The following is a 24,816-nucleotide window of genomic DNA, read 5'->3' as shown; positions in this document are numbered from 1 at the left end:
TACATTTGCTATCCTCCAATCTGCAGGAACTGTTCCAGAATCTATAGAATTTTGGAAGATGACAACCAATGCGTCCACTATCCCAATTGCCACCTCTTTCAAAACACTAGGATGTAGGTCATCCGGTCCTTGGGATTTATCGACTTTTAGTCTGATTAATTTTGATAGTACTGTTTTTGTACTAATAATAGTTTCTTTAAGTCCTCATTCTCGCCACACCCTTGGTTTTTTCGTATTTCTGGGAGGTTTTTTGTGTCTTCCCCCGTGAAGACAGAAACAAAGTATTTATTTAATTTCCCTGCCATTTCCTCATTCCCCATTATAAATTCTCCCGTCTCTGACTGTAAAGGACCTACATTTACCTTCGCCAGTCTTTTCCTTTTCACATACCTATAGAAGCTTTTACAATCTGTTTTTATATTTTTCACTAGTTTGTGCTCATATTCCATTTTCCCTTTCTTTATCAATTTCTTGGTCCCCCTTTGCTGATTTCTAAAAAGATCCCAATCCTTAGGCTAACCACTTTTTCTGGCAACTTTATAAGCTTCCTCCTTAATACTAGCTTTAATTTCTTTTGTTAGCCATGGTTGGATCACTTTTCCTTTTGGGTTTTTATACCCTAGAGGAATATATGTTTGTTGCAAATTATGCATTATTTCCTTGAATGTTAGCCATTGTATGTCCACCTTCATACCTTTTAGTGTAGTCTCCCAATCTACCATGGCCAACTTATCCCTCATACCCTTGTAGTTTCCTCTGTTTAGATTGAAGACCTTAGTTTCAGATTGGACTACATCACTCTCAAAAGAAGGCGGCTCACCACCACCTCCTAAAGGGCAATTAGGGATGGGCAATAAATGCTGGCCTTGCCAGCGACGCCCACATCCCATAAACGAATAAAAAAATAAATTTAAAAAATACTGCAGGTTGGAGGAAGATCTGTTAAGATAGTAGAGAGGAATTTGGTATGAGTACTTTAAATGTTCATAAAATATCACTAACAGTAATGGCTACCATATAATGTCTTAACTGACATCTCAAGATTTTCACTGCTGGGGTACTGTTGTCACCTCATGCCAATAGGGACATAGGAACAAGAATAGATTATTCAGCCCATGGATCCTGCACAGCCATCTTTGTTAAACCATCTTTTTATCTCAATTCCCTGCCTTTTCTCTAAATGCATTTCAATTCATTTTTGCATCTGTGGCTTTCTAGGGTAGCTTATTCCACATTCGCACAAGTCAAGACTTTTTTTCCTGGATTCACTTTTAACTGGTTTAGCTTGAAATCTAAGATTATGTCCCCTTGCTCTGGATTCCTCTCCGCCAATTCCCTTCATCATTGTAAATACTCAGTCAAATCACCCCTTAGCCTTACCATCTCCAGGGATATAATCTAAATTTACCCACTGTCACATTGTACCTCAGTCCTTTCATCCCAAACATCATCCTGATAAATCATTACTGGATGCTCTCCGAGGCAAGTATATCCTTCCTGAGCTGGAGTGACCAAAATTGAATACACATTCCAAATCTAACTCTGTTACCCCAAATAACTACTCCCAATAATACAAAAAGAACAGTTTCATAAAAGTAACACCAGTAGTTTAAAGAAATTAACTAGCAGTGAAAAAACATTAAAAAAAGTTATATTAAGAATCTTGTTGTGGTACCTTTTGCACTGATGCTACGTAGATCTGTGATTTTCATTAATATCTTTGGGAACATATGGGGCTTATTGGGTCTTCTTTTCCGTATGTAAATCTTTAAAGCTTCCAGAAGTGGCTCCTGCAATTTGTCCACTTTTCCTGCATCTTCCAGATCTTGGCGGTCTACAAAGAAATTAATTTTAACAGACACATTAGACAATCTGTAGACTTGAAGACGAAATGGGCTGAGATGATTGTCCTCCAACAACCATAACCCTCTTCCTTTGTGCTAGGTATGACTCCAGCCAGTGGAGAGTTTTCCCCCTGATTCCCACTGACTTCAGTTTTACTAGGGCTCCTTGATGCCACACTCGATCAAATGCTGCCTTGATGTCAAGGGCAGTCACTCGCACCTCGCTTCTAGAATTCAGCTCCTTTGTCCATGTTTGGACCAAGGCTGTAGTGAGGTCTGGAGCCGAGTGGTCCTGGTGGAACCCAAACTGAGCATTGGCGAGCAGGTTATTGGTGAGTAAGTGCTGCTTGATAGCACTGTTGACGACACCTTCCATCACTTTGCTGATGATTGAGAGTAGACTGATGGGGCGATAAGTGGCTGGATTGGATTTGTCCTGCTTTTTGTGGACAGGACATACCTGGGTAGTTTTCAACATTGTCGGGTAGATGCCAGTGTTGTAACTGCACTAGAACTGCTTGGTTAGAGGCGTGGCTAGTTCTGGAACACAAGTCTTCAACACTACAGCCGGGATGTTGTCGGGGACAATAGCCTTTACTGTATCCAGTGCACTCACCCATTTTTTGATATCACGTGGAGTGAATCGAATTGGCTGAAGACTGGCTTCTGTAATGTGGGGACATCAGGAGGAGGCTGAGATGGATCATTCACTCGGAACTTCTGGCTGAAGATGGTTGCAAATGCTTCAGCCTTGTCTTTTGCACTCACGTGCTGGGCTCCACCATCATTGAGGATGGGGATGTTCATGGAGCCTCCTATCCCGTTAGTTGTTTAATGGTCCACCACCATTCATGACTGGATGTGGCAGGGCTACAGAGCTTTGATTTGATCCGTTGGTTGTGGGATCGCTTAGCCCTGTCTATAGCATGCTGCTTCCGCTGTTTAGCATGCATGTAGTCCTATGTTGTAGCTTCACCAGGTTGGCACCTCATTTTTAGCTATGCCTGGAGCTGCTCCTGGCATGCTCTTCTACACTCCTCACTGAACCAGGGTTGGTCCCCTGGCTTGATGGTAATGGTAAAGTGGGGGATATGCCGGGCCATGAGGTTACAGATTGTGGTGGAATACAATTCTGTTGCTGCTGATGGCCCACAGCACCTCATGGATGCCCAGGTTTGAGCTGCTAGATCTGTTCTGAAGCTATCCCATTTAGCACGCTGGTAGTGCCACACAACACAATGGAGGGTGTCCTCAGTGTGAAGATGGGACTTTGTCTCCACAAGGACTGTGCGGTGCTCACTCCTACTAATGCTGTCCTGGACAGATGCATCTGCGACAGGTAGATTGGTGAGGACGAGGGCAGGTCATTTTTTCCCTCGTGTTGGTTCTCTCACCATCTGCCGCAGGCCCAGACTGGCAGCTATGTCCTTCAGGACTTGGCCAGCTCGGTCAGTAGTTGTGCTACCGAGCCACTCTTAGTGATGGACAGTTAAGTCCCCCACCCAGAGTACATTCTGTGCCCTTGCTACCTTCAGTGCTTCTTCCAAGTGGTGTTCAACATGGAGGAGTACTGATTCGTCGGCTGAGGGAGGGCAGCAGGTGGTAATAAGCAGGAGGTTCCCTTGCCCATGCTTGACCTGATGTCATGAGACTTCATGGGGTCTGGTGTCAATGTTGAGGAATCTCAGAGCCATTCCTTCCTGACTGTGTACCACTGTGTCGCCTGCTGGTGCAACAGGACACACCCAGGGAGATGATGAAGGAGTCTGGGAAGTTGGCTAAAAGGTATGATTCTGTGAGTATGACTGTGTCAGGCTGTTGCTTGACTAGTCTGTGTGACAGCTCTCCCAATTTTGGCACAAGTCCCCAGATGTTAGTGAGGAGGACTTTGCAGGGTCGACTGGCTGGGTGTGACTGCAAACTGGCTGCTACATTTCCCTACATTACAACAGTGACTACAATTTAAACGTACTTCATGGCTGTGAAGAGCTTTGGGGTGTCCTGAAGTCATGAAAGGTGCTATATAAATTAAGTTCATTCATTCTTTTTCTAGGTATCTCAATTTATTTAACACATGGGACTAAACACCAGGAGGTGGCAGCATCACAACAAACACAGTGGGGACTTTGTTACTTGGGACAATAAGAAAATTTTCAAATTTCTAACAAAAAGTTTGCACCTGTAACATTAGCCTAACTTTCTGTTTTCAAATACCATCAGATCTGCTCTGTATTTCAAACATTGTCTGGATTTAATTTTAATTTGTAAAAATAAAAATATCAGTATTTTTATTTCTGGAGCCAAAAATGTGTGGCTGTTCTAGTGGACTACCAGCATAACTTTGGCGAGAATCCATCGAAATGGTTACAAACTTTGCGGGGATCCTGAAACGTTGGAAGTTTTTTGGATGGAGTGTATGGTTAGTATTCCATCACACTCCTGACTTGTGCCTTGTACTAAGTGGAGAGGCTTTGAGAGGTCAGAGGGTGAGCCACTCATCACAGAAAACCCAGCTTCTGCCCTGCTGTTGAGTTGATAGGGCTGCTTCGGTTAAGCTTCTGGTCATGGGGGACTCGGCATTGGTCCTGCCTTTGAAGGAGGTGGCTGAACTTTTTCTTTGTTCGTGATGGTCACTGCCTGACACTTATGTGGCACAAATGTTACCTGCCGCTTATCTGGAAGTTGTCCAGGTCCTGCTGTAGGTTGGCACGAGCTGCTTCATTGTCAGAGGAGTGTTGTGAATGGAGCTGGACACTGTGGAATTGTCATTTGAAAGCCCTACTCCTGACCTCTGTCACACTACTCATTATATACCCTTCGTGGGTAATTTTAACCTGACCCACCCAGCGGGAAGCTGAAAGTTGAAAGTTTCCCTCCCCTGGTGTTTCTTTTACACTAGAACTTCACCACATGCCCAAGGAAATTCAGGGGCATTGTTGTGAACAGATTTCCAGAGAGCTTACAGCTGTGAGCAGCTGATCTCCATTTATGAAAATAAGAACATTGGGCAAAGTTGATCTTAACACAGGTTTTAACGTTATCAAATTTGATCTTACGTAGATTGGCCTAGAAATTCAGTCGCGTTTGCGCCCACTTATTGGCTAAAGAGTGGTTTGCGCCGGAAGTTTTTTAGTGCCCGAAATTCAGTTGGCCCCTAAAATCGGCGTTAGCCGGTAGCGCTGCGCCGGCACCGATGACGTCATCGGTGTGCGCAGCGCCCCGGTTCCAACGCGATTCCGTGCCGACGGCCAAATTCAGTTGCGGCCGCCTCGCCCGTAGCGGCCGCAAACAGCGTTTGAAAAACGGGGCCTTGCAGCTCCGAGAGGCCGGCGCATAAAGGTGGAGGGGCGGCCGGCCGCTTTCCCGGCGGCCGCACCTCCCTCCCCGGACTCCTGCACCACCCCCCCGTGGCATTGGTGTCTGACTCCCGCGAGCCCGGCACTTCTCCGTGGTGCCGGGCTCATTTGCCGGGGGAATCCAGCGGCGATCTCACGGCTGCAGGCAGCTCCTCCTTAAGAGAAGGAGGAGGCCTGCAGTACCCCAGCCTGCCGCACCGCATCGGGTGCCGCAGCGGCAGCTGGACGCCTGAAATTGACTTTCATCGCCCCAAGCGAGGCGGCCAAACCCTGCAATAGCGCCCGCCTCCGTCTTGGGGCGCCGCAACTGAATTTCAGGCAGGCGCTACGGGAATCCGGGCGAGCGCTAAATTTCGGGCGCTAAAGACCTGGCGCGGCGATAGCGAATTTCTAGGCCATTATATTTTAATTTGTTCATTATGCCGATAAAGCTATATTTGTAGTCCAGTTAAAATTCCCTTTCCCTGTAATACTCCTGTATATCCACGTTTCTATTTGCTTTATTGTAAAATTGAGAATTCCTAAAGCTCGTGATCCTTTTGCACATGTCAGCAATTGCAATGCAGTATTCATGATTGATGGAGTAGGAAACAGTTCTAGAAGGCACAATATGAAGTCAACAGACCTACCCCCACAGATCAGACAGATAGCACTGAGAAGGCCAGTCTCGGTGTCGTCCATTTCAAGTGGCAGGAGTTGGTTGGCAAAGGTAAAGACAAGGTCAGTGAGGGGGCCAAAACCCGCATTGTGCATCTGAGTCCTGTTCAGGGTAAGGCCATCGGAGAAGGTCATTGTGTCTTGTTCAGGTGTAAATCGGGTGCAGATTCGAAGAATCTGTTGGTGTGAAATAAAAAATTGATTCATTTTTTTTAACGTCATCGGTAATGCTTCTCTAAATAACATACTGTTACTGAAAAGATAGCAACAGAATGAGAAGTTTGGTACTCAAGTATTTTTTTTAATGAATCTCACTTAAAATGATAGAAATAATTGTGTAATTTGGAGAAAAAAACAGGTGATAAATTATTTATATCTGCCTACATAACAATTATAACTGCACATCAAATATAATTCAATGTGTGAAGAACACAGATATTTCAACAGGATAAGGACTTGCATAAATACAAGGCTTGTTAGGGTAGATGTCTATGAATACCCATTGGGCCACTGTTGGAGGAATGGTATGCATAGCACTGAATTTTGGTATCTTGCCAGTAGCCAGTATATTTGGAGCAGGGTACTCAAGACAAGTAGGAATTTTGGTGGATGACGCTATCATAGCAGACCCGCCTCCTTTTGTGACATCAGGCTTCCAGGGAGCGGCTGAAACAATTGCCTGCCCTCACCCCCTGATCCTGGTGGTGGGTTTGATTGTAATGCTCTTTAGCTCTTGTTCATGGATACCTCAAGGGCAGAAGAGGGTAACTTGAGTCTCTGACCAGTCATCCACCAGTTTTCCTGGGCTTCAAATAATGGTGGTAGCATTGATTGCTGCAAAATAAAGCAATCATTCATAAGTATGTTTCTGGACCAAGGCCACAGGCCAACTGCACATTAATGGAGTGATACCCCTTTCTCTTAATAAAGGGTGGTAGGTCAGGGCCACGTGTTTGCCACTAATATTTACCATAACGTGGGGAAACGTGCCACATGCTAATAGTGTAGTACTTTCTCATGTTGCCAGATGGTTTCTGTGGGGTAAGTGAAAGAGTTTAATGTGTTAAACAAGGCATCTGCCTTCTACTTGATGCACTGCTGGTTCTGAGATTTGTCAGACATCCCCTTTTGTTGCTTGGAAGGAATCAGTTGTGTAAGCACTCAAAGCACTGGTCGCTTTGAAAGCTACTGGGAGAGCTGACCCTGTCCTGGAGCTGGTCTGAAAGCCTGATTCCAGGAGACCTTATACTTCTGTCACTGACTCTTTTGTGAATCATCGTCGTAAGGCTGATCTTTCTGACATCACGATAAGTGTGCCTTGGCCTGCACACAGATGGTTGGGTAAAGGCAGGTATAGTATGAACGTCTAAAATAAAATTACATCTCAAGGGATCAAGGGGTATGGGGAGAAAGCAGGGACAGGGTACTGAATTTGGATGATCAGCCATGATCTCATTGAATGGCGGAGCAGGCGCGAGGGGCCGAATGGCCTACTCCTGCTCCTATCTTCTATGTTTCTATGTTTCTCCCTCTTATCCCTCCTCTTATCCTCTTACAGAACTAGTAAATGCAGTGGTAAAGCTAGCAGAACACCCAGGGGAAGAACTACAGTTATACAAAACTACCAACCATCAAAAGTAAGTTATTGCTATGAAACATTTTGTGATATGGGTTGGTAATTCGTTGAGAGGTAAGAGATGGAGTGGAAAGGGAATGTTTTCTGATTGGCAGATGTGACAAATGGTGTTCCTCAAGGATCTGTACTGGGGCCTCAGCTTTTCACCATATATCTGTCAATGACTTGGATGAAGAATACAGAGTTGTATATCCAGGACTGCAGATGAACACTAAGTTAGGAGGCACAATAAAGTGTAGATGGGAGCAGAAAGTTACAAAGGGATATAGATGGGTTAAGTGAATGGGTAAAACTGTGGCAGATGGAGTCCAATGTGGGGAAGTGAGGACATCCACTTTGGACACACGAAAGACAAATGGTGAGAGACTAGGAACTGTGCAAAAAGATTTGGATGTCCATGTACACAAATCACTGAAAGCGAGTGCACAGGAACAAAAAGTCATCAAAAGGCTGATGGAATGTTGGCCTTTATCTCAAGGGGTGGGAATACAAAAGTGAGGAAGTGATGCTTCAGTGTACAGAGCCTTCGGTAGACCCCATTTAGAGTACTGCTATCATTTTGGGCACTGAACCTCAGGAAGGATGTATCGGCCTTGGAGGGGTTACTGCACAGATTCACCAGAATGATTCTGGGGCTTAAAGGGTTAAATTATGAGGCCAGGTTGCATAAACAGGGTGGGGTAGAGATTCTGCTTTGGGCGCAATCGCCAATTCCGGCGCAAATTGCGCCCGTTTTGAATACAGGAAACTTTCTGATATCCGGCACTGACGGGACCGAGCTGGTGCCGTACCATCAAAAGTGCCGGACATACCAGTGTTAATGTTGAGAGATACGGAACTGAAAAGCTCCGTGTGAATCAACAAACCCTGTTGTTTAGCAACAGCTTCAAAACAGTCGGCTGCAGCTGCAAGCGTCTCTAGCTGAAGCTGTTGCTATAGCTACAGACCTTGCAGTGCCTGACGGGAAAAAAAAGCAACGAGAACTAAAAAAACTTATAGAAAACGGCTCCTGATTTTTGCCATTAGATCGAGTATTCCGGACATATAACCTCCGGATAAACCAAAGTTTCCTGTAGTGGGTTTCCACCCCCCTCTGAGTTTCCACACAAACTCATTTGCATATCGCCAAACACAAAATCTGCCATGAACTTGCGCAATTGGGCAGCATTTAAAAAAAAATTGCTTTAAAAAATATTTCATGATATATTTGAGTGGTAACTTGGTAAAGTTTGATTAACAGAGCTGAAAATGGGTTTATCACCAAAAAATAAGCATTTTAAATCAGTGTCAATCCACCACCTGTGAGTAACCCGATTTTAAATTACTGAAAATGACTTCTAGAAAATATACAAAACTATTATCTAATTAGATTAGGGTACAGTAGTCAGTTCCTTAGTAAAATTAATTCAAAACCTTTCAAAATGTACCTGTTAGTGCCCTTGCAACCAAAAGATCCAGCTTAATTTTTGGAGCTTCCTCAAAGGGCTGCAAATGAGTGCAATTAGTGGAAACTCCCAATGGCGATTAATTTACCCTGGGGGTGTGATGAGTTTTGTGGGTGGGGCCAGATTCTAGCACGATGTTTTTAAAACTATTGCAAAAGATCACTGAAACTCGAGTTGTGTTGAACGCAATTTGCGCTTAAAATTCCGTAGTCTTTTGCACTGTCACGTCGTTATCGAGCGAAGTGTGCCGAAAAACGATTCCCTTGAGTTTAGAAGGTTTGAGGGTGATTTAGACATAAGATGCTTCCACTTGTGGACGAGACCAGAACTAGAGGCCATAAATATAAGATACTCACTAATAAAAACAAATAGGGAATTCAGGAGAAACCTCTTTACCCAGAGAGTGGTTAGAATGTGGTACTCGCTACACAGGGAGTAGTTGAGGAAAATAGCATAGATGCATTCACAGTACAGTGATTATTTTGAGAGTGGCACAGAAACCAGTCCTGCCTAGTGAGCAACAACAGAGGATGGAGAAGTTGAATTTGCCATGTTAATTATTAAGAGAGACCCTTGAACTAAATCAGAAGCTGTTCTTACAAATTTCAATTTTCTCATGCAAATGCATTTCCACGAGGTGTTCTCCTGATTGTCCACCATAATTTCACCAGAAGATGTCAAAGAAATGCTGTAAACAGCAGCTTTGCCATTTCACCAGGATTTCTGTAGATCTTCCGACAAAGTTATGGCAGATCAGAAAAACCACGATGGAAATTCAACCCCTATGGTTATATATATACATATAATATATATATGTTGTACTTTTAATATATGCTGATTATTGTACTTCATATTTATATTTATTTGAAAATTAAAATCTAATCTGTAAACATCTGGGGGGGGAAATTCAGTTGTTTGCGCCTCCCGTTAGCACCTTAAGAGGGCGCTAATGGGGCGCAAAGCAACTAGCGCCCGGGCGCGGCGATGTTTGCACCGCTCGCGAAATTAACTAGACATTTTGCGGCGGCGCCAAACACTACCGCCACGATCTCCTGCGCCGGCAGATCGTGATGTCAGTCGAGTACGTAACGCCCCGGTAGCGCCCTGGACCGGATATTGAATGGCACCCCATGCCTTACCGCCTGCCGCTAGCAACGACAGGTTGAGGGGAGCGTTTTGCAGTCAGAAAGGGATTGGAGGAGCGCTATTTAAAGGCGACCGCTTCCTGCTTTTTTTTGTTGGTGACATTTTTGCACCACGCATTCTGAGAGAGAGAGAGAGACTTCTGGAGAGATTCAACGCTGTGTGAAGGAGTTTTGGGTACTGAGCAGCACTATGCAGGTTCATTTTGATTTGCCCTTCCTTGCTTCGCCAGCGCTCTGAGGTAGCGCCTCGCTCCTCGGCCTTTGTGCCTTTAGACAGGCGTGAAGCGCCTGATTTAGCGCTCCAATCACCTCCAGGGGCGATAAAAGCCAAGTTTGCCATCGGATGCGATAATTAGCGCCAGGCGCTAAACTTTGCGCACGGCTGATAATGGCGCCCCAAAAGGGACAATACTGAATTTTTCCCCCCTGGTCTGTAGGGTATGATCATTATTTGAAAGACAATTTGATCTCATAATACAAGCCTACACTAAATCCAATAATCAGATTGGCCCGTATTTTCAGATCGCAGGCCTCCCGCGGGCGGAGGCCTGCAATCTAGAAAAATCTACGCCCTTACCTGAGGGTTCCCGGGATGCACATGCTTCTGCTCCTGGGCCTCTCCAAACTCCAAGTGTGCAGGGCCCATGTATCCCAGAGGTGCATGTAGTTCGCAGTGTCCCTGGGATCACGTGGGCCATGGGGAGCCAATCACAGAAGGGAATCTCCCTTCATACACTTGACAGGAAGACTTGTCAAATATATGAATGGAGATCACCCCAAAGACATAGTAAAACTTCAAATAATTTTTTTTTTAAAAATCACATTTTTAAAATGATTTGAAATTACAATAAATTAAGTATTTTAAACAAAAATGGAATTTTTTGAAAAAAATATTTAAAGTTTTTTATGGGGCTAAAAATAAACTTAACTTTTTAAAAGTATTTTTAAATGACAAATTAGTGAAGAATTTTTAAAAAACTTTTTTGAACTTTTATCCTGGTAAAAGCAGGCCTTACACCTGCTTTTACCAGGTGTAAGAATTGTAAGGGTTTTCTGCGGGCGGAGGGTCTCCAGAAAGCGGAACTATCCACCCGCAGAGGCCCTTCTCCCGGGCAGCCGGAGGATCTATCAAGACCATTCTTGACAGATCGGAAATGCCGGTTTTCAGCGCATGCGTTGTGCATGCCTGAAACCGGCATTTCCGATGTCCCTACGGGTGGGTACACAGCGATTTACCCACCTGTAGGGATCGGAATATCTGGGCCATTATTACAAGTGAGTAATTCTTAGCCCAAGGGTAATGCATCTCTGTGAAGGCAGGGTATAGAAAAGGCACAGGTTCTGGATTGTAGGGGACAAGCCGACTTATGGGAACCCTTGTTAGACCACTGAGAGAGGAAACAATATTAAAAAACCTATTATACAGCTTGGCTATATAATACTTGAATCATAGGGATTATTTATGGACTTTTCCTCCTCTTAAACACTGAATTAATGTTGAGCCTATTAATATCAATAATTTATGAATGCTGTATAAATGTAGGCTGTCCACAGTTCCAAACATATTTCAGTTACTGAGGTCACCACATAACCTCTACACCAAGGTAACACTGGAACTATTCTTTATGTCCTCATTGTGAAAACAAATTAATTGTGGCGCAAAGACTAAGGGAGGGTGAAATAAACTCCCTCATTGTGGTCTGAGCCATACTTCCCCAATAAATTTAAAACTCAGACATCAAGTATGTAATTTTCTCCACTTTTAGACAGATTTACTGAGTATTTGAGAGGAGTGCTCAGAGCTCTCACATTTAGCATTAGAGGGTCACTGGATTACCGAGTAACTTCACTGATCCTATTGTTGCAAATTTCATATACACACCAGATATTTTATTGGGTTCAAAATCAGAAGTTTACTTTTACTGCCCAATATGTAGTCATATGATAGCGTGACCTGGGAGTCGTAACAATGAAACCCCTCATTGTGTGTACTGGATACTCACGTGCTCTCACATGCATTTCTCCTATCTTTCGGATGGCAGATTGATAAATACTGTAGTGAGATGAGGCCAATTGTAAACCAACATGCTGCTTAGTTTTACATGTTATATAGTAATGAACAAAATACACTTTTCAGAGAAATTCAATCTAATCCCAATTGTTTCTTGTAATATAGAGAATAACAAAGTAGATATGTTAATGGAGTAAATTCATCTTGGACTATCCATCCTTGAAACTAGTTGGATCTAACCTTAGGACGAGAGGGTTCGCTGCCTCCCTAACTTCCCATTCCAAATTTGCCACAGGTTGCCTGTACCCCAGATTGACAGGAAGCCAAAGACGTGACCTCTGACTCTCCCCCAGGTCTCTGTCAGGGATTGGTTAGCTGCCAATTGAGCCTGCTACTATCCTCCAGAGTGAAGGCCCTCTGGAAGCCCCATCTCTTTGGGCTCAAATGAATGAATCTATTCCAACATTATAGACTGATTTTAACTCCCTCCGCCCTATACAAACCAGGCAGTAGTGGAGTTAAAATTGTAGTGATGTACTCACCACCTCACTTCCCATCCGCCGTCAAACTTCCTCCCATGTTTTTATGGACAGCTGAGGCGCACCCCTGAATCAGGCAGGAGCTTCATGAATTCATGCAAATTGATGACGTGCATAGAACCCTGATTGCATTTTAATAGTCTACTGGGCAGGGTGTCTGCTGTGGATGCTCCATTCAGTAAAACCTGGTGGAACAGTAGAAGAAGCCCTTTTGAGGTAAACACTCACTTTATTTTTGCATGGCCAGGAGGAGCAGGAGTTTGTGTCAATGCACATCTACTCTTATCAAACTGCACACCAGCATACAAGATACAAACATGTACAGTACAAAGTCGTTATTTAAAAAAAAAAAATTTGTTCATTCATCCTCATAAAAATCTCTTCTATTGTGTAATATGAGGGTAATTTGCTTTTAAGGAACTAATTTAGTTCTCTATGCCCTGCTTGCATTCTCATCTGTTAATTATTCATTTACCAGTGTAAATACCAAACACTGAAAATAATCATGAACTGTCTTATTTTTGCAAACAAAATAACACTTTAATATGGACTCTTCCTGAGTGCATATTCCCAGTAATTGTATACAAAAGTGGTCACAAAACGTTACTCATTTTATTACAAAGGTAGTCTATTCCCTATCTGCTGACTTTCAGTGACTTTAAACATGTGATGTGAAGAACTGAAATGTAGCACAGAAATATTTTACCTCCAGTCAGTTTGTAGCATAGTGATCGTAAATGAGCTTTCAAGGGAAACAAACAGCCTTCAGTATTCAAGGACAGCTTAAATGATTTTTCCCTACCTTATGGGTATTACAGCAGGAGTGCTGCAAATTACAATAAATAGCAATGTAACTAACTGCAAGAAGTCAGTTGTCACCCAAACAGCACACAGCCACTATTGATCATAGATTAGCAACCGAAAAAGCAGAAATTGAGGTATTTGATCCCTATTAAACTGGCAATCACAATGGCAGAGCTGATTAGAACATTACCAACCATGGTGAGAATAGTCAATTTTACCAAACAAGATGAGGGCCTTTTTTAATTGAGAAACCAAAGTGAGGGGACAAGGTACATAGTGGGGTTCACTTACAAGCTTTCAAAAAAGTTGGGGAGTAGAAAGAGATGAGGCAATTCAGGAAGGAATGACTGCCTGTGTCCTAACTCGCACCAAGTCCGGTTCGTCCATCACCCCTGTGCTCGCTGACCTACATTTGCTCCCGATTAAGCGACGCCTCGCTTTCAAAATTCACATCCTTGTTTTCAAATCCCTCCATGGCCTCACCCCTCCCTATCTCTGCAATCATAGAAACATAGAAGATAGGAGCAGGAGCAGGCCAGTCGGCCCCTCGAGCCTGCTCTGCCATTCAATGCGATTGTTCTGTCTGTGTATAATAAGACACAGACTGCGGAGAACGGTACAACAGGTGTTTACTCAACGTGGCTCACAGTGGAACTGATCTGTACAGATTACTACTCAGGGCTATATACAGGTGTGGTCACTGCCGGTACTACAGTATACATGAGCTGTAAAAAGTAGTTCCCCCCCTTAAAGGTATATACATTACAATTCCTCCCCTTTTAGATTAACAGTACCATAACACTCATTTAACAATTAAATATCAAACTAATTACAATTAACACTTTTAACATGCAACATTAGCTGAAAATAGTCTATTTATATATTCAGTCTTTGGGGAGGCTTCCTGATCCTTTCTGGATAGCGCCTTTCCCGAGTGTCTTGCTCTTGGTGCGGAGGCGATTCTGGCCCCCTGTCGTCGGTTGGTTCATCAGCTTCCGATGCTACTGTTTCTGGGGTAGGTGCGAACTGTACGTCGGGTTCATCACCAGGTACGTATGGGCGAGGCATGGGGTTGACTTATTCCTGTGACTCTAGGATCTGGTCAGCATGGCGTCTCACGATGCTCTCCCCAACGTCCACTGTGTACACTAGTGGGCCCTGCCGTGTGCATATCGTTCCTGGCTGCCATTTTTCTGTTCGGTAGTCGCGGGCCAAGACTGGTTGCCCTACATTGAAGCTCCTTGTTGGCTTCTAATGGATGTGCTGGAATTGCTTACTCTCAACATCTCTTCGTACGTTTGGTCTGAGCAAATCCAGGCGAGATCTTAACCTTCGGTTAAAGAACATCATGGCTGGGGCCTGGTTGGTGACTGCATGTGTCGCATTCCAGTAGGCGAACAGGAAATTGTCCACCTTGTGCTGCAGCGGAATGTTGTCATTGTACATAGCCTTTATTGCCTTCTTAAAGGTTTGTAGGAACCTCTCAGCCAATCCATTTGTGGCTGGTTGATACGGGGCGGATGTGTAATGCCTTACCCCATTCTTTTTCAAGAACCTCCGGAACTCTTCGGACACAAACTGTGGTCCGCTGTCGGAGCAAATCTGTTCTGGCAAGCCATTCCTGGCAAAAATGGTCCGTAGGACTGCAATAATTTTCTCCGTGGTGGTGGAGGACATTTTGATCACCTCAGGCCATTTCGAGTGCGGATCCATGGCTATTAAAGACATTGAGTCCATGAATGGACCAGCAAAATCAATATGCACCCGTTGCCATGGAGATGAGGGCCACTCCCATGGGTGTAGAGGGGCCTGTGGTGGTGCATTTTGGACTTTCTGGCATCCTGAGCAGCTCTTGGTCAGGTCCTTCATTTGTTTATCGATTCCCGGCCACCACACATAAGCCCTGGCTAGGCTTTACATTTTTACCCCTCCCAGATGACCCTCATGAAGATCATTGAGCACTCTATCCCTTAACTTGGGTGGAATTACCACTCGGGATCCACACATCAAGGTCCCCCGGCACACTGACAGCTGTTCTCTCCTTGTCGAGAATGCTGGCAACAGTGAGTCGCCATGTGCTGGCCATCCCTTCACCGTCAAATCATATACCCGAGACAGTGTCGGGTCATTTCGGGATTCCTGTTCGATACAAGCGTTAGTTACCGGTAGGTATTCAACTATAGTCGAATGGAATATTTCGACAGGATCCACTGCTGGTGCTTCCTCCGCAGTAGGTAGTGGCAGGCGTGATAGCCCATCAGCATTTCCATGCTGTTTCGTGCCCTTATATTCAATCTCATAGTGGTGCGCCCCTAGAAAAAGTGACCATCTTTGTAGTCGCTGCGCAGTCATTACCGGAACGCCCTTCTTTGGATTAAAAATGGAGACAAGAGGCTGGTGATCAGTCAGCAAGGTGAATTTCTGCCCGTGCAGATAGTGATTGAACTTTTTCACTCCCTGTTACGTCCGTGTAATAATAAGAAAAGGACTGCAGAGAACGGTACAACAGGTGTTTACTCAACGTGGTTCAAACTGCAACTGAAACAACAGATTACTACTCAGCGTTATATACAGGTGTGGTCACTGCCGGTACTACAGTATACATGAGCTGTAGAAAGTAGTTCCCCCCTTAAAGGTACATACATTACAATTCCTCCCCTTTTAGATAAACAGTACCATAACACTCATTTAACAATTATATATCAAACTAATTACAATTAACACTTTTAACATGCAACATTAGCTGAAAATAGTCTATTTATAAATTCAGTCTTTGGGGAGGCTTCCTGATCCTTTCTGGATAGCGCCTTTCCCGAGTGTCTTGCTCTTGGTACGGAGGCAATTCTGGCCCACTGTCGTCGGTTGGTTCATCAGCTTCCGATGCTACTGTTTCTGGGGTAGATGCTACCTGTACGTCGGGTTCATCACCAGGTACGTATGGGTGAGGCATGGGGTTGACTCGTTCCTGTGACTCTAGGATCTGCTCAGCATGGCATCTCACGATGCTCTCCCCAACGTCCACTGTGTACATTAGTGGCCCCTGCCGTGTGCATATCGTTCCTGGTTGCCATTTCTCTGTTCGGTAGTCGTGGGCCAAGACTGGTTGCCCTACATTGAAGCTCCTTGTCGGCTTCTCATTGATGTGCTGGAATTGCTTACTCTCAACATCTCTTCGTACATTTGGTCTGAGCAAATCCAGACGAGATCTCAACCTTCCGTTAAAGAACATCATGGCCGGGGCCTGGTTGGTGACTGCATGTGTCGCATTTCTGTAGGCTAACAGGAAATTGTCCACCTTATGCTGCAGTGGAATGTCGTCATCGCACATGGCCTTTACTGCTTTTTTAAAGGTTTGTACGAACCTCTCAGCCAATCCATTTGTGGCTGGATGATACGGGGCGGATGTGTAATGCCTTACCCCATTCCTTTTCATAAATCTTCGAAACTCTTCGGACACAAACTGCGGTCCGTTATCAGAGCAAATCTGCTCTGGCAAGCCGTTCCTGGCAAAAATGGTCCGTAGGACTGCAATAGTTTTCTCCGTGGTGGTGGAGGACATTTTGATCACCTCAGGCCATTTCGAGTGCGCATCCACGGCTATTAAAAACATTGAGTCCATGAATGGACCAGCAAAATCAATATGCACCCATTGCCATGGAGATGAGGGCCACTCCCATGGATGTAGAGGGGCATGTGGTGCATTTTGGACCTTCTGGCATCCTGAGCAGCTCTTTGTCAGGTCCTCGATTTGCTGATCGATCCCCGGCCACCACACATAAGCCCTAGCAAGGCTTTTCATTTTCACCCCTCCCAGATGACCTTCGTGAAGCTCATTGAGCACTCTCTCCCTTAACTTGGGTGAAATTACCACTCAGGATCCACACTTCAAGGTCCCCTGGCATACTGACAGCTGTTCTCTTCTGGAAAGCTCATTTACATTCGTCACTCCACTTCCATGGTACCCCCATTTGCAGTAGGGTGTAGTACGGGAGACAAATTCGGCAAGAACGTATGGTAGTAGTTCACCAGCCTGAGGAACGACCTCAGTTGTGACACATTTTCCGGTGCTGGAGCCTTGACTACTGCCTCAATCTTTTCAGGGGACTTATGTAACCCCTCTTCATCAATAACGTGGCCACAATACGAGATCTGCTTCTGGAAAAACTCGCATATGTGGCGATTAGCTTGGAGCCCATATTCCTTCAATCTAGTGAGCACCTGCTCCAGGTTGGCGAGGTGATCACTGTCATTTTCGCCCGTGACCAGGATGTAGTCCAAATAACACTGGGTCCCTGGAATCCCTTGCAGGACTTGTTCCATTGCCCTTTGCCAAATAGCCAGAGCTGATGCTACCCTGAACACCAGCCGGTTGTATTGGTAGAGACCTTTATGAGTGCTGATCGTGAGGTACTGTTTCGAGGCTTCTTCTACCTCCATTTACAGGTACGCCTGGGCCAGATCAATCTTAGTGAAGCGTTTCCCTCCAGATAGCGAGGCGAAAATATCTTCAATCCGCGGAAGCGGATATTGTACAGTGTGAAAGACTGGGTTCACTGTCACCTTAAAGTCCCCACTGATGCGAACCTTCTTTGGTTCCCCAGGTGTATTACTCAACGACCTCTTCATTACAGGAACGATGGGTGTAGCCCACTCGCTCCAGTCCACTTTGGACAGTACTCCTGAACGTTCCAAACCTTCCAGCTCTGCTTCGGCGGCTGGGCGGATCGCATAAGGTACCGGTCTGGCCTTAAAAACTTTGGGCTTTCATTTTCCTCTATTTTGATCGTCGCTGTTATGCCTTTTAGTGTTCCGAGTCCCTGCTGGAACTCTTCTTGTGCGTCAGTTAGCATTTTTGACAGTCGTCCAGGTGTGACGTTGTCATCCTTTTTGGCATCTACAGTCAGTGCTTGTATGGAATGCCAATCTAGCTGTATCTTCTGGATCCATTCACGTCCTAGTAGTGGTGGTCCTCCATCTGGCAATACATATAGGTCCATTTTTGGTGTTTCCTTGCCATTATATATAACGTTCACCCTTATTTTTCCTTTGGGGTAGACTTTTTGCCCCGTGTACGCCTTCAAGACAATCTTTGTATCTCTCAAGGGTATATGTGAGAATAGCCACTTGTAGTCCCTTCGGTTTATGACTGTTCGGGCTGATCCTGTGTCCAATTCCATTTTCACTTGGACTCCGGCTATCTTGAGCGTGACCCAGATAGTTTGGTGATCCTCGTTTTGATCACATTATGTAGTTTCAGACAACCCAGCTCCTTGTTTCCGGCGTCTGTATCACTCTTCTGTTTGTCTGAACTACTCTCCGTCACCTTATGTACCTTCTTGTACTTCTCCTGTGGAGATTTCTTGCTGCTTGTTTTCTTTCCCGACCTGCAGACTCTTGCTATGTGTCCTACTTTTCCACACTGTCTGCACACTTTGTCCTTGAACCAGCAATCATTATGGTCGTGTGTTGTTCTGCCGCAGCGATAGCACTTCACTGTTCCGTATGACATTTCATTTGTGCCATATTCTTGCGGTCTCCGTTGTATCTCTGCAGCGCCCCGTGCTGCTGCTTCGTTTGATACTGCAATGCTGAAAGCCTTGTCCAGCGTAAGATCCTTTTCTGATAGAAGCCGTTTCTGGGTTCCTTCACTTTGAAGCCCACACACAAACTTGTCCCTTAAAGTATCTGCTAGTCCCGTTCCAAACTGGCAGTGTTTCGATAGCTTGCGCAGTTCCGTTAAATACTCAGCATTACTTTCATCTTTATGCTGGTTCCGTTTGTGAAACTTAAATCTTTCTGCTATCAGCAGCGGTGTGGGGTTTAAGTGGTCCTGTAGGATTGACACTATGTTTTCAAAATCCTTTTCTACTGGCTTCTCTGGGGTTACTAGGTTTCGTAGTAAGCCATACGTTTTTGCACCCATTGAATTCAACAATACCAGCGCTTTCTTGTCATCTGCCACTTCATTCGCCTTGCAGTATACTTCTATGCGTTCGACATATGTCGTCCAATCTTCGACTTCATTGTCGAACGCTGTGATACTGCCACTCTTCGGCATTTTTGGGTGTGGTTAGACTGGCTTAAAATGGCATCTCCCGCGCTTTCCTTTCTTCCCCGCTGCGGCTTAAAATGGCGTCTCCCGCGCTGCTGCCAAAGCCGCTCTCGGCGGTCCTCGTGGCAAATGGCGACGCCCTGTGGGTTTCGTGCGCTGCTTCTGCGCTGCTGCCAACGCCGCTCTCTGCGGTCCTCGTGGCAATGGCAGCGCCTCGCGTTTTCCTGCGCGCCTCTCTCCCCCGTTGACGCTGCTCGGCCCTTGACCACCGCCTGCACTCTGCTCCCTCTCGCCTCTCTCCCCCGTTGACGCCGCTCGGTCCTGAACACCGGCTGCGCCCTGTGGGCTCTGCCCTCTCTCTCTCCCCCATCAACGCTGCTCGGCCTCTTTCTGTGCTGCTCGGTCGGGCTCTAGCCCATCGCTGTCCGGGAAGGGTCCGCGCAGTACCTGTTGCCAGCCCGTTTCGCTGGACCACCGTGACTGGAAAGCCAAGCCTGGCTCTCGACAGCCTCCCCTGCGATGCTCAAATCTCCGCTGGATGACTGGGCGGTTGCCCGTGGTCGACGCCCGTGCTTCTGGGCTCGACCTCCTTCCACTGTTTTCCAGGAGCGAATCCCTGGGAGGTGATGCAGAGTTGCAGGTAGGTTCGAACTTGCTCGTCGCCACTGTTACGTCCGTGTAATAATCAGAAAAGGACTGCAGAGAACGGTACAACAGGTGTTTACTCAACGTGGTTCAAACTGCAACTGAAACAACAGATTACTACTCAGCATTATATACAGGTGTGGTCACTGCCGATACTACAGTATACATGAGCTGTAGAAAGTAGTTCCCCCCTTAAAGGTACATACATTACACTCCCCACACTAGGCTGAGGGCCTCCCTGTCAATCTGGGCGTAGTTACGCTCGGCTGAGGTTAGTGATCATGACGCAAAGGCTATTGGCCTCTCTGAGCTGTCCGAGAATTTGTGCGACAGCACCGCTCCAATGCCGTAGGGTGACGCATCACATGCCAACCAAATTGGTAATGCTGGGTTGTAATGGGCTAATACCTCTTTCGATGTGATTAGTGTTTTGCTCTTCTGGAAAGCTCGTCTACCTTCGTCACTCCACTTCCATGGCACCCCAGTTAGCAGTAGGGTGTTCAGTGGGTGTAGTATTGTAGACAAATTTGGCAAGAACTTATGGTAGTAGTTTACCAGCCTGAGGAACGACCTCAGTTGTGACACATTTTCCGGTGCTGGAGCCTTGACTACTGCCTCAATCTTCTCTGGGGACTTATGTAACCCCTCTTTATCGATAACGTGGCCACAATACGAGATCTGTTTTCTAAAAAACTCGCATTTGGGGCGGTTAGCTCAGAGCCCATATTCCTGCAATCTAGTGAGCACCTGCTCCAGGTTGGCAAGGTGATCACTGTCATTTTCGCCCGTGACCAGGATGTAGTCCAAATAACACTGGGTCCCTGGGATCCCTTGCAGGACTTGTTCCATTGCCCTCTGCCAAATAGCCGGAGCTGATGCTACCCCGAATACTAGCTGGTTGTATTGGTAGAGACCTTTATGGGTGTTGATTGTGAGGTATTTTTTTGATGCTTCTTCTACCTCCATTTGCAGATACGCCTGGGCCAGATCAATCTTAGTGAAGCGTTTCCCTCCAGATAGCGAGGCGAAAATATCTTCAATCCGCAGAAGTGGATATTGTACGGTATGAAGGACCGGGTTCACTGTTACCTTAAAGTCCCCACAGATGCGAACCTTCCTTGGTTCCCCAGGCGTGCTGCTCAACGACTTTTTCATCACAGGGACGATGGGTGTAGCCCACTCGCTCCAGTCTACCTTGGACAGTACACCTGAATGTTCCAGACTCTCCAGCTCTGCTTCGACGGCTGGGCGGATCGCATAAGGTACCGGTCTGGCCTTAAAAAATTTTGGGTTTGCGTTTTCTTCAATTTTAATCGTCGCTGTCATGCCTTTTAGTGTTCCGAGTCCATGCTGGAACACTTCTTTTGCGTCAGTTAGGATCTTTAACAGTCGCCCAGGTGTGACGTCGTCATCCTTTTCGTCAGCCACAGTCAGTGCCTGTATGGAATGCCAATCCAGTTGTATTTTCCGGATCCATTCACATCCCAGTAATGGTGGTCCTCCATCTTGCAATACATACAGGTCTAGTTTTGGTGTTTCCTTACCGTTATATATAACGGTCACCCTTATTTTTCCTTTGGTGTAGACTTTTTGCCCCGTGTACGTCTTCAAAATAATTTTTGTGTCTCTCAAGGGTATGTGTGAGAATAGCCGCTCGCAGTCCCGTCGGTTTATGACTGTTAGGGCTGATCCTGTGTCCAATTCCATCTTTACCTGGACTCTTGCTATCTTGAGAGTGACCCAAATGGTTCGGTGATCCTCCGTTGTGATCACATTATGTAGTTTCAGACAACTCAATTCCCTGCTTTCGGAGTCGTTATCACTCTTTTGTTCGTCTGAACTATTCTCCGTCATCTTATGTACCTTCTTGTACTTTCCTTTGGTTGGTTTCTTATTGCTGGTTTTCTTTCCCGACCTGCAGACTCGTGCTATGTGTCCTACTTTTCCACACAGTCTGCACACTTTGTCTTTGAACCAGCAATCATTCTGGTCGTGTGTTGTTCTGCCGCAGCGATAGCACTTCTCTGTTCCATATGACATTTCGTTTGTGCCATATTCTTGCGGTCTCTGTTGCATCTCTGCAGCGCCCCGTGCTGCTGCTTCATATGATACCGCAATGCTGAAAGCCTTTTCCAGCGTAAGGTCCTTTTCAGATAAAAGCCGTTTCTGGGTTCCTTCACTTTGAAGCCCACACACAAACTTGTCCCTTAAGGTATCTGCCAGTCCCGCTCCAAACTGGCAGTGTTTCGATAGTTTGCGCAGTTCTGTTAAATAATCAGCATTGCTTTCATCCTTAAGCTGGTTCCGTTTGTGAAACTTGAATCTTTCTGCTATCAGCAGCGGTATGGGGTTTAAATGTTCCTTTAGTATCGTTACTATGTCTTCAAAACTCTTTTCCATTGGCTTCATTGGGGTTACTAGATTTCGTAATAAACCATACGTCTTTGCACCCATTAAATTTAACAATACCGACGCTTTCTTGGCATCTGACACCTCATTTGCCTTGCAGTACACCTCTATTCGTTCGACATATGTAGTCCAATCTTCGACTTCATTGTCAAATGCGGTGATACTGCCACTCTTCGGCATTTTGGGTGTGGTTTCAAATGGCGTCTCCCAATGGCTTAAAATGGCATCTCCCGCGCTTTCCTTCCTCCCCCGCTGCTGCCAACGCCGCTCCCAGCGGTTCTCGTGGCAATGGCGGCGCCCTGTAGGTTTCGCGCGCTTCTCCTGCGCTGCTGCCAACGCCGCTCTCGGCTGTCCTCGTGGCAATGGCGGCGCCTCGCGGGTTTCTGTGCGTCTCTCTCTCCCTCTCTCCGACGCTGCTCGGCCCCTGAACACCGGCTGCGCCCTGTGCGCTCTGCCCTCTCTCTCTCTCCGTCGACGCTGCTCGGCCCTTTGCTGTGCCGCTCGGTCGGGCTCTAGCCCGCCGCTGTCCAGGAAGGGTCTGCGCACTACCTGTTGGCAGCCCGTTTCGCTGGACCACCTCGACTGGAAAGCCAAGCCTGGCTCTCGACAGCCTCCCCCGCAATTCTCGAGTCTCTGCTGGATGACTGGGTGTTTGCCCGTGGTCAACGCCCGAGTCTCTGGCCTTGACCTCCAATCTACTGATCTCCAGGAACAAATCCCCGGGAGGTGATGCAGAGTTGCAGGTAGGTTCGAACTTGCCTCGTCGCCAATGTTGTGTCTGTGTCTAATAAGACACAGACTGCGGAGAACGGTACAACAGGCGTTTACTCAACATGGCTCACAGTGGAACTGATCTGTACAGATTACTACTAAGGGCTATATACAGGTGTGGTCACTGCCGGTACTACAGTATACATGAGCTGTAAAAAGTAGTTCCCCCCCTTAAAGGTATATACATTACAGCGATCATGGCTGATCATCCAAATTCAGTACCCTGTCCCTGCTTTCTCCCCATATCCCTTGATCCCCTTAGCCTTAAGAAATATATCTAACTCCTTCTTGAATATATTTAATGAATTGGCCTCAACTGTCTTCTGTGGTAGAGAATTCCACAGGGTCACCACTCTCTGGGTGAAGAAATTCCTCCTCATCTCTGTCGTAAATGGCTTACCCCCTATCCTTAGACTGTGACCCCTGGTTCTGGACTCCCCCGCCATCGGGAACAGCCTTCCTGCATCTAGTCTGTCTAGTCCTGTTAGAATTATATAAGTTTTAATGAGATCCTCTCTCATTCTTCTAAACTCTAGCGAATATAAGCCTAATTGATCCAATCTCTCTTTATACGTCATTCCTGCCATCTCATGTATCAGTCTGGTGAATATTCGCTGCACTCCCTCCATGGCAAGAACATCCTTCCTCAGATAAGGCGACCAAAACTGCACACAATACTCAAGATGTGGTCTCACCAAGGCCCTGTACAACTGCAGCAAGACATCCTTGTTCCTGCACTTGAATCCTCTTGTTATGAAGGCCAGCATACCATTTGCCTTCTTAACTGCCTGCTGCAGCTGCATGCTTACCTTCAGCGACTGGTGCACAAGGACACCCAGGTCTTGTTGCACTTCCCCTTTTCCCAATCTATTGCCGTTCAGATAATAATCTGCCTTCCTGTTTTTGCCACCAAAATAGATAACCTCGCATTTATCCACATTATACTGCATCTGCCATACATCTGCCCAATCGCCCAACCTGTCCAAATCATACTGGAGTTTCTCTGCATCCTCCTCACAGCACACACACCCACCCAGCTTTGTTTCATCTGCAAACTTGGAGATATTACATCTAGTTCCCTCGTCTAGATCAATAATATATATCCCCTTTAGTCCCACGACCCCCGCCACCTCCCCCCCCACCCCGAGATATCTGCGCTCCTCTAATTCTGCCCTCTTGAGCATCCCTGATTATAATCGCTCAACCATTGGTGGCCGTGCCTTCTGTTGCCTAGGCCGTAAGCTCTGGAATTCCCTGCTTAAACCGCTCCGACTCGCTACCTCTCTTTCCTCCTTTAAGACACTCCTTAAAACCTACCTCTTTGACCAAGCTTTTGGTTACCTGCCTAATTTATCCTTATGTGGCTCGGTGTCAAATTTTTTGTCTTACAATACTCCTGTGCAGCACCTTGGGACGATTTACTATGTTAAAGGTGCTATATAAATACTAGTTGTTGTTGTTGTTGACTGAGGAATGCAAGGAGTTCCACAGTTCTGAGGTCC

The 24,816-nt window shown here is 45.9% G+C and overlaps 1 protein-coding gene across 4 annotated transcripts in view; it reads right to left on the bottom strand.

Annotated features, from left to right (window-relative positions):
* Nucleotides 1-24,816, bottom strand: part of LOC147117508 (retinoic acid receptor beta-like) — a 334,754-nt gene that overhangs the window by 5,125 nt on the left and 304,813 nt on the right. For all 4 annotated transcript variants that reach the window (XM_085988527.1, XM_085988532.1, XM_085988528.1 and 1 more), the window contains 2 exons: nucleotides 5,830-6,034; nucleotides 1,676-1,834 (listed from right to left, as the gene is read on the bottom strand). In XM_085988527.1, coding sequence (XP_085844653.1) covers nucleotides 1,676-1,834; nucleotides 5,830-6,034 — 364 coding nt within the window. The remainder of the gene's footprint in view (nucleotides 1-1,675; nucleotides 1,835-5,829; nucleotides 6,035-24,816) is intronic.

Source organism: Somniosus microcephalus, chromosome 5, assembly GCF_052327205.1.
Source record: "Somniosus microcephalus isolate GS21.2 chromosome 5, FLI_Smic_1.0, whole genome shotgun sequence".
Lineage (NCBI taxonomy): Eukaryota > Metazoa > Chordata > Chondrichthyes > Squaliformes > Somniosidae > Somniosus > Somniosus microcephalus.
The sequence above is the reverse complement of the archived record's forward strand: the minus strand, read 5'-3'. Positions and strand labels throughout refer to the sequence as shown.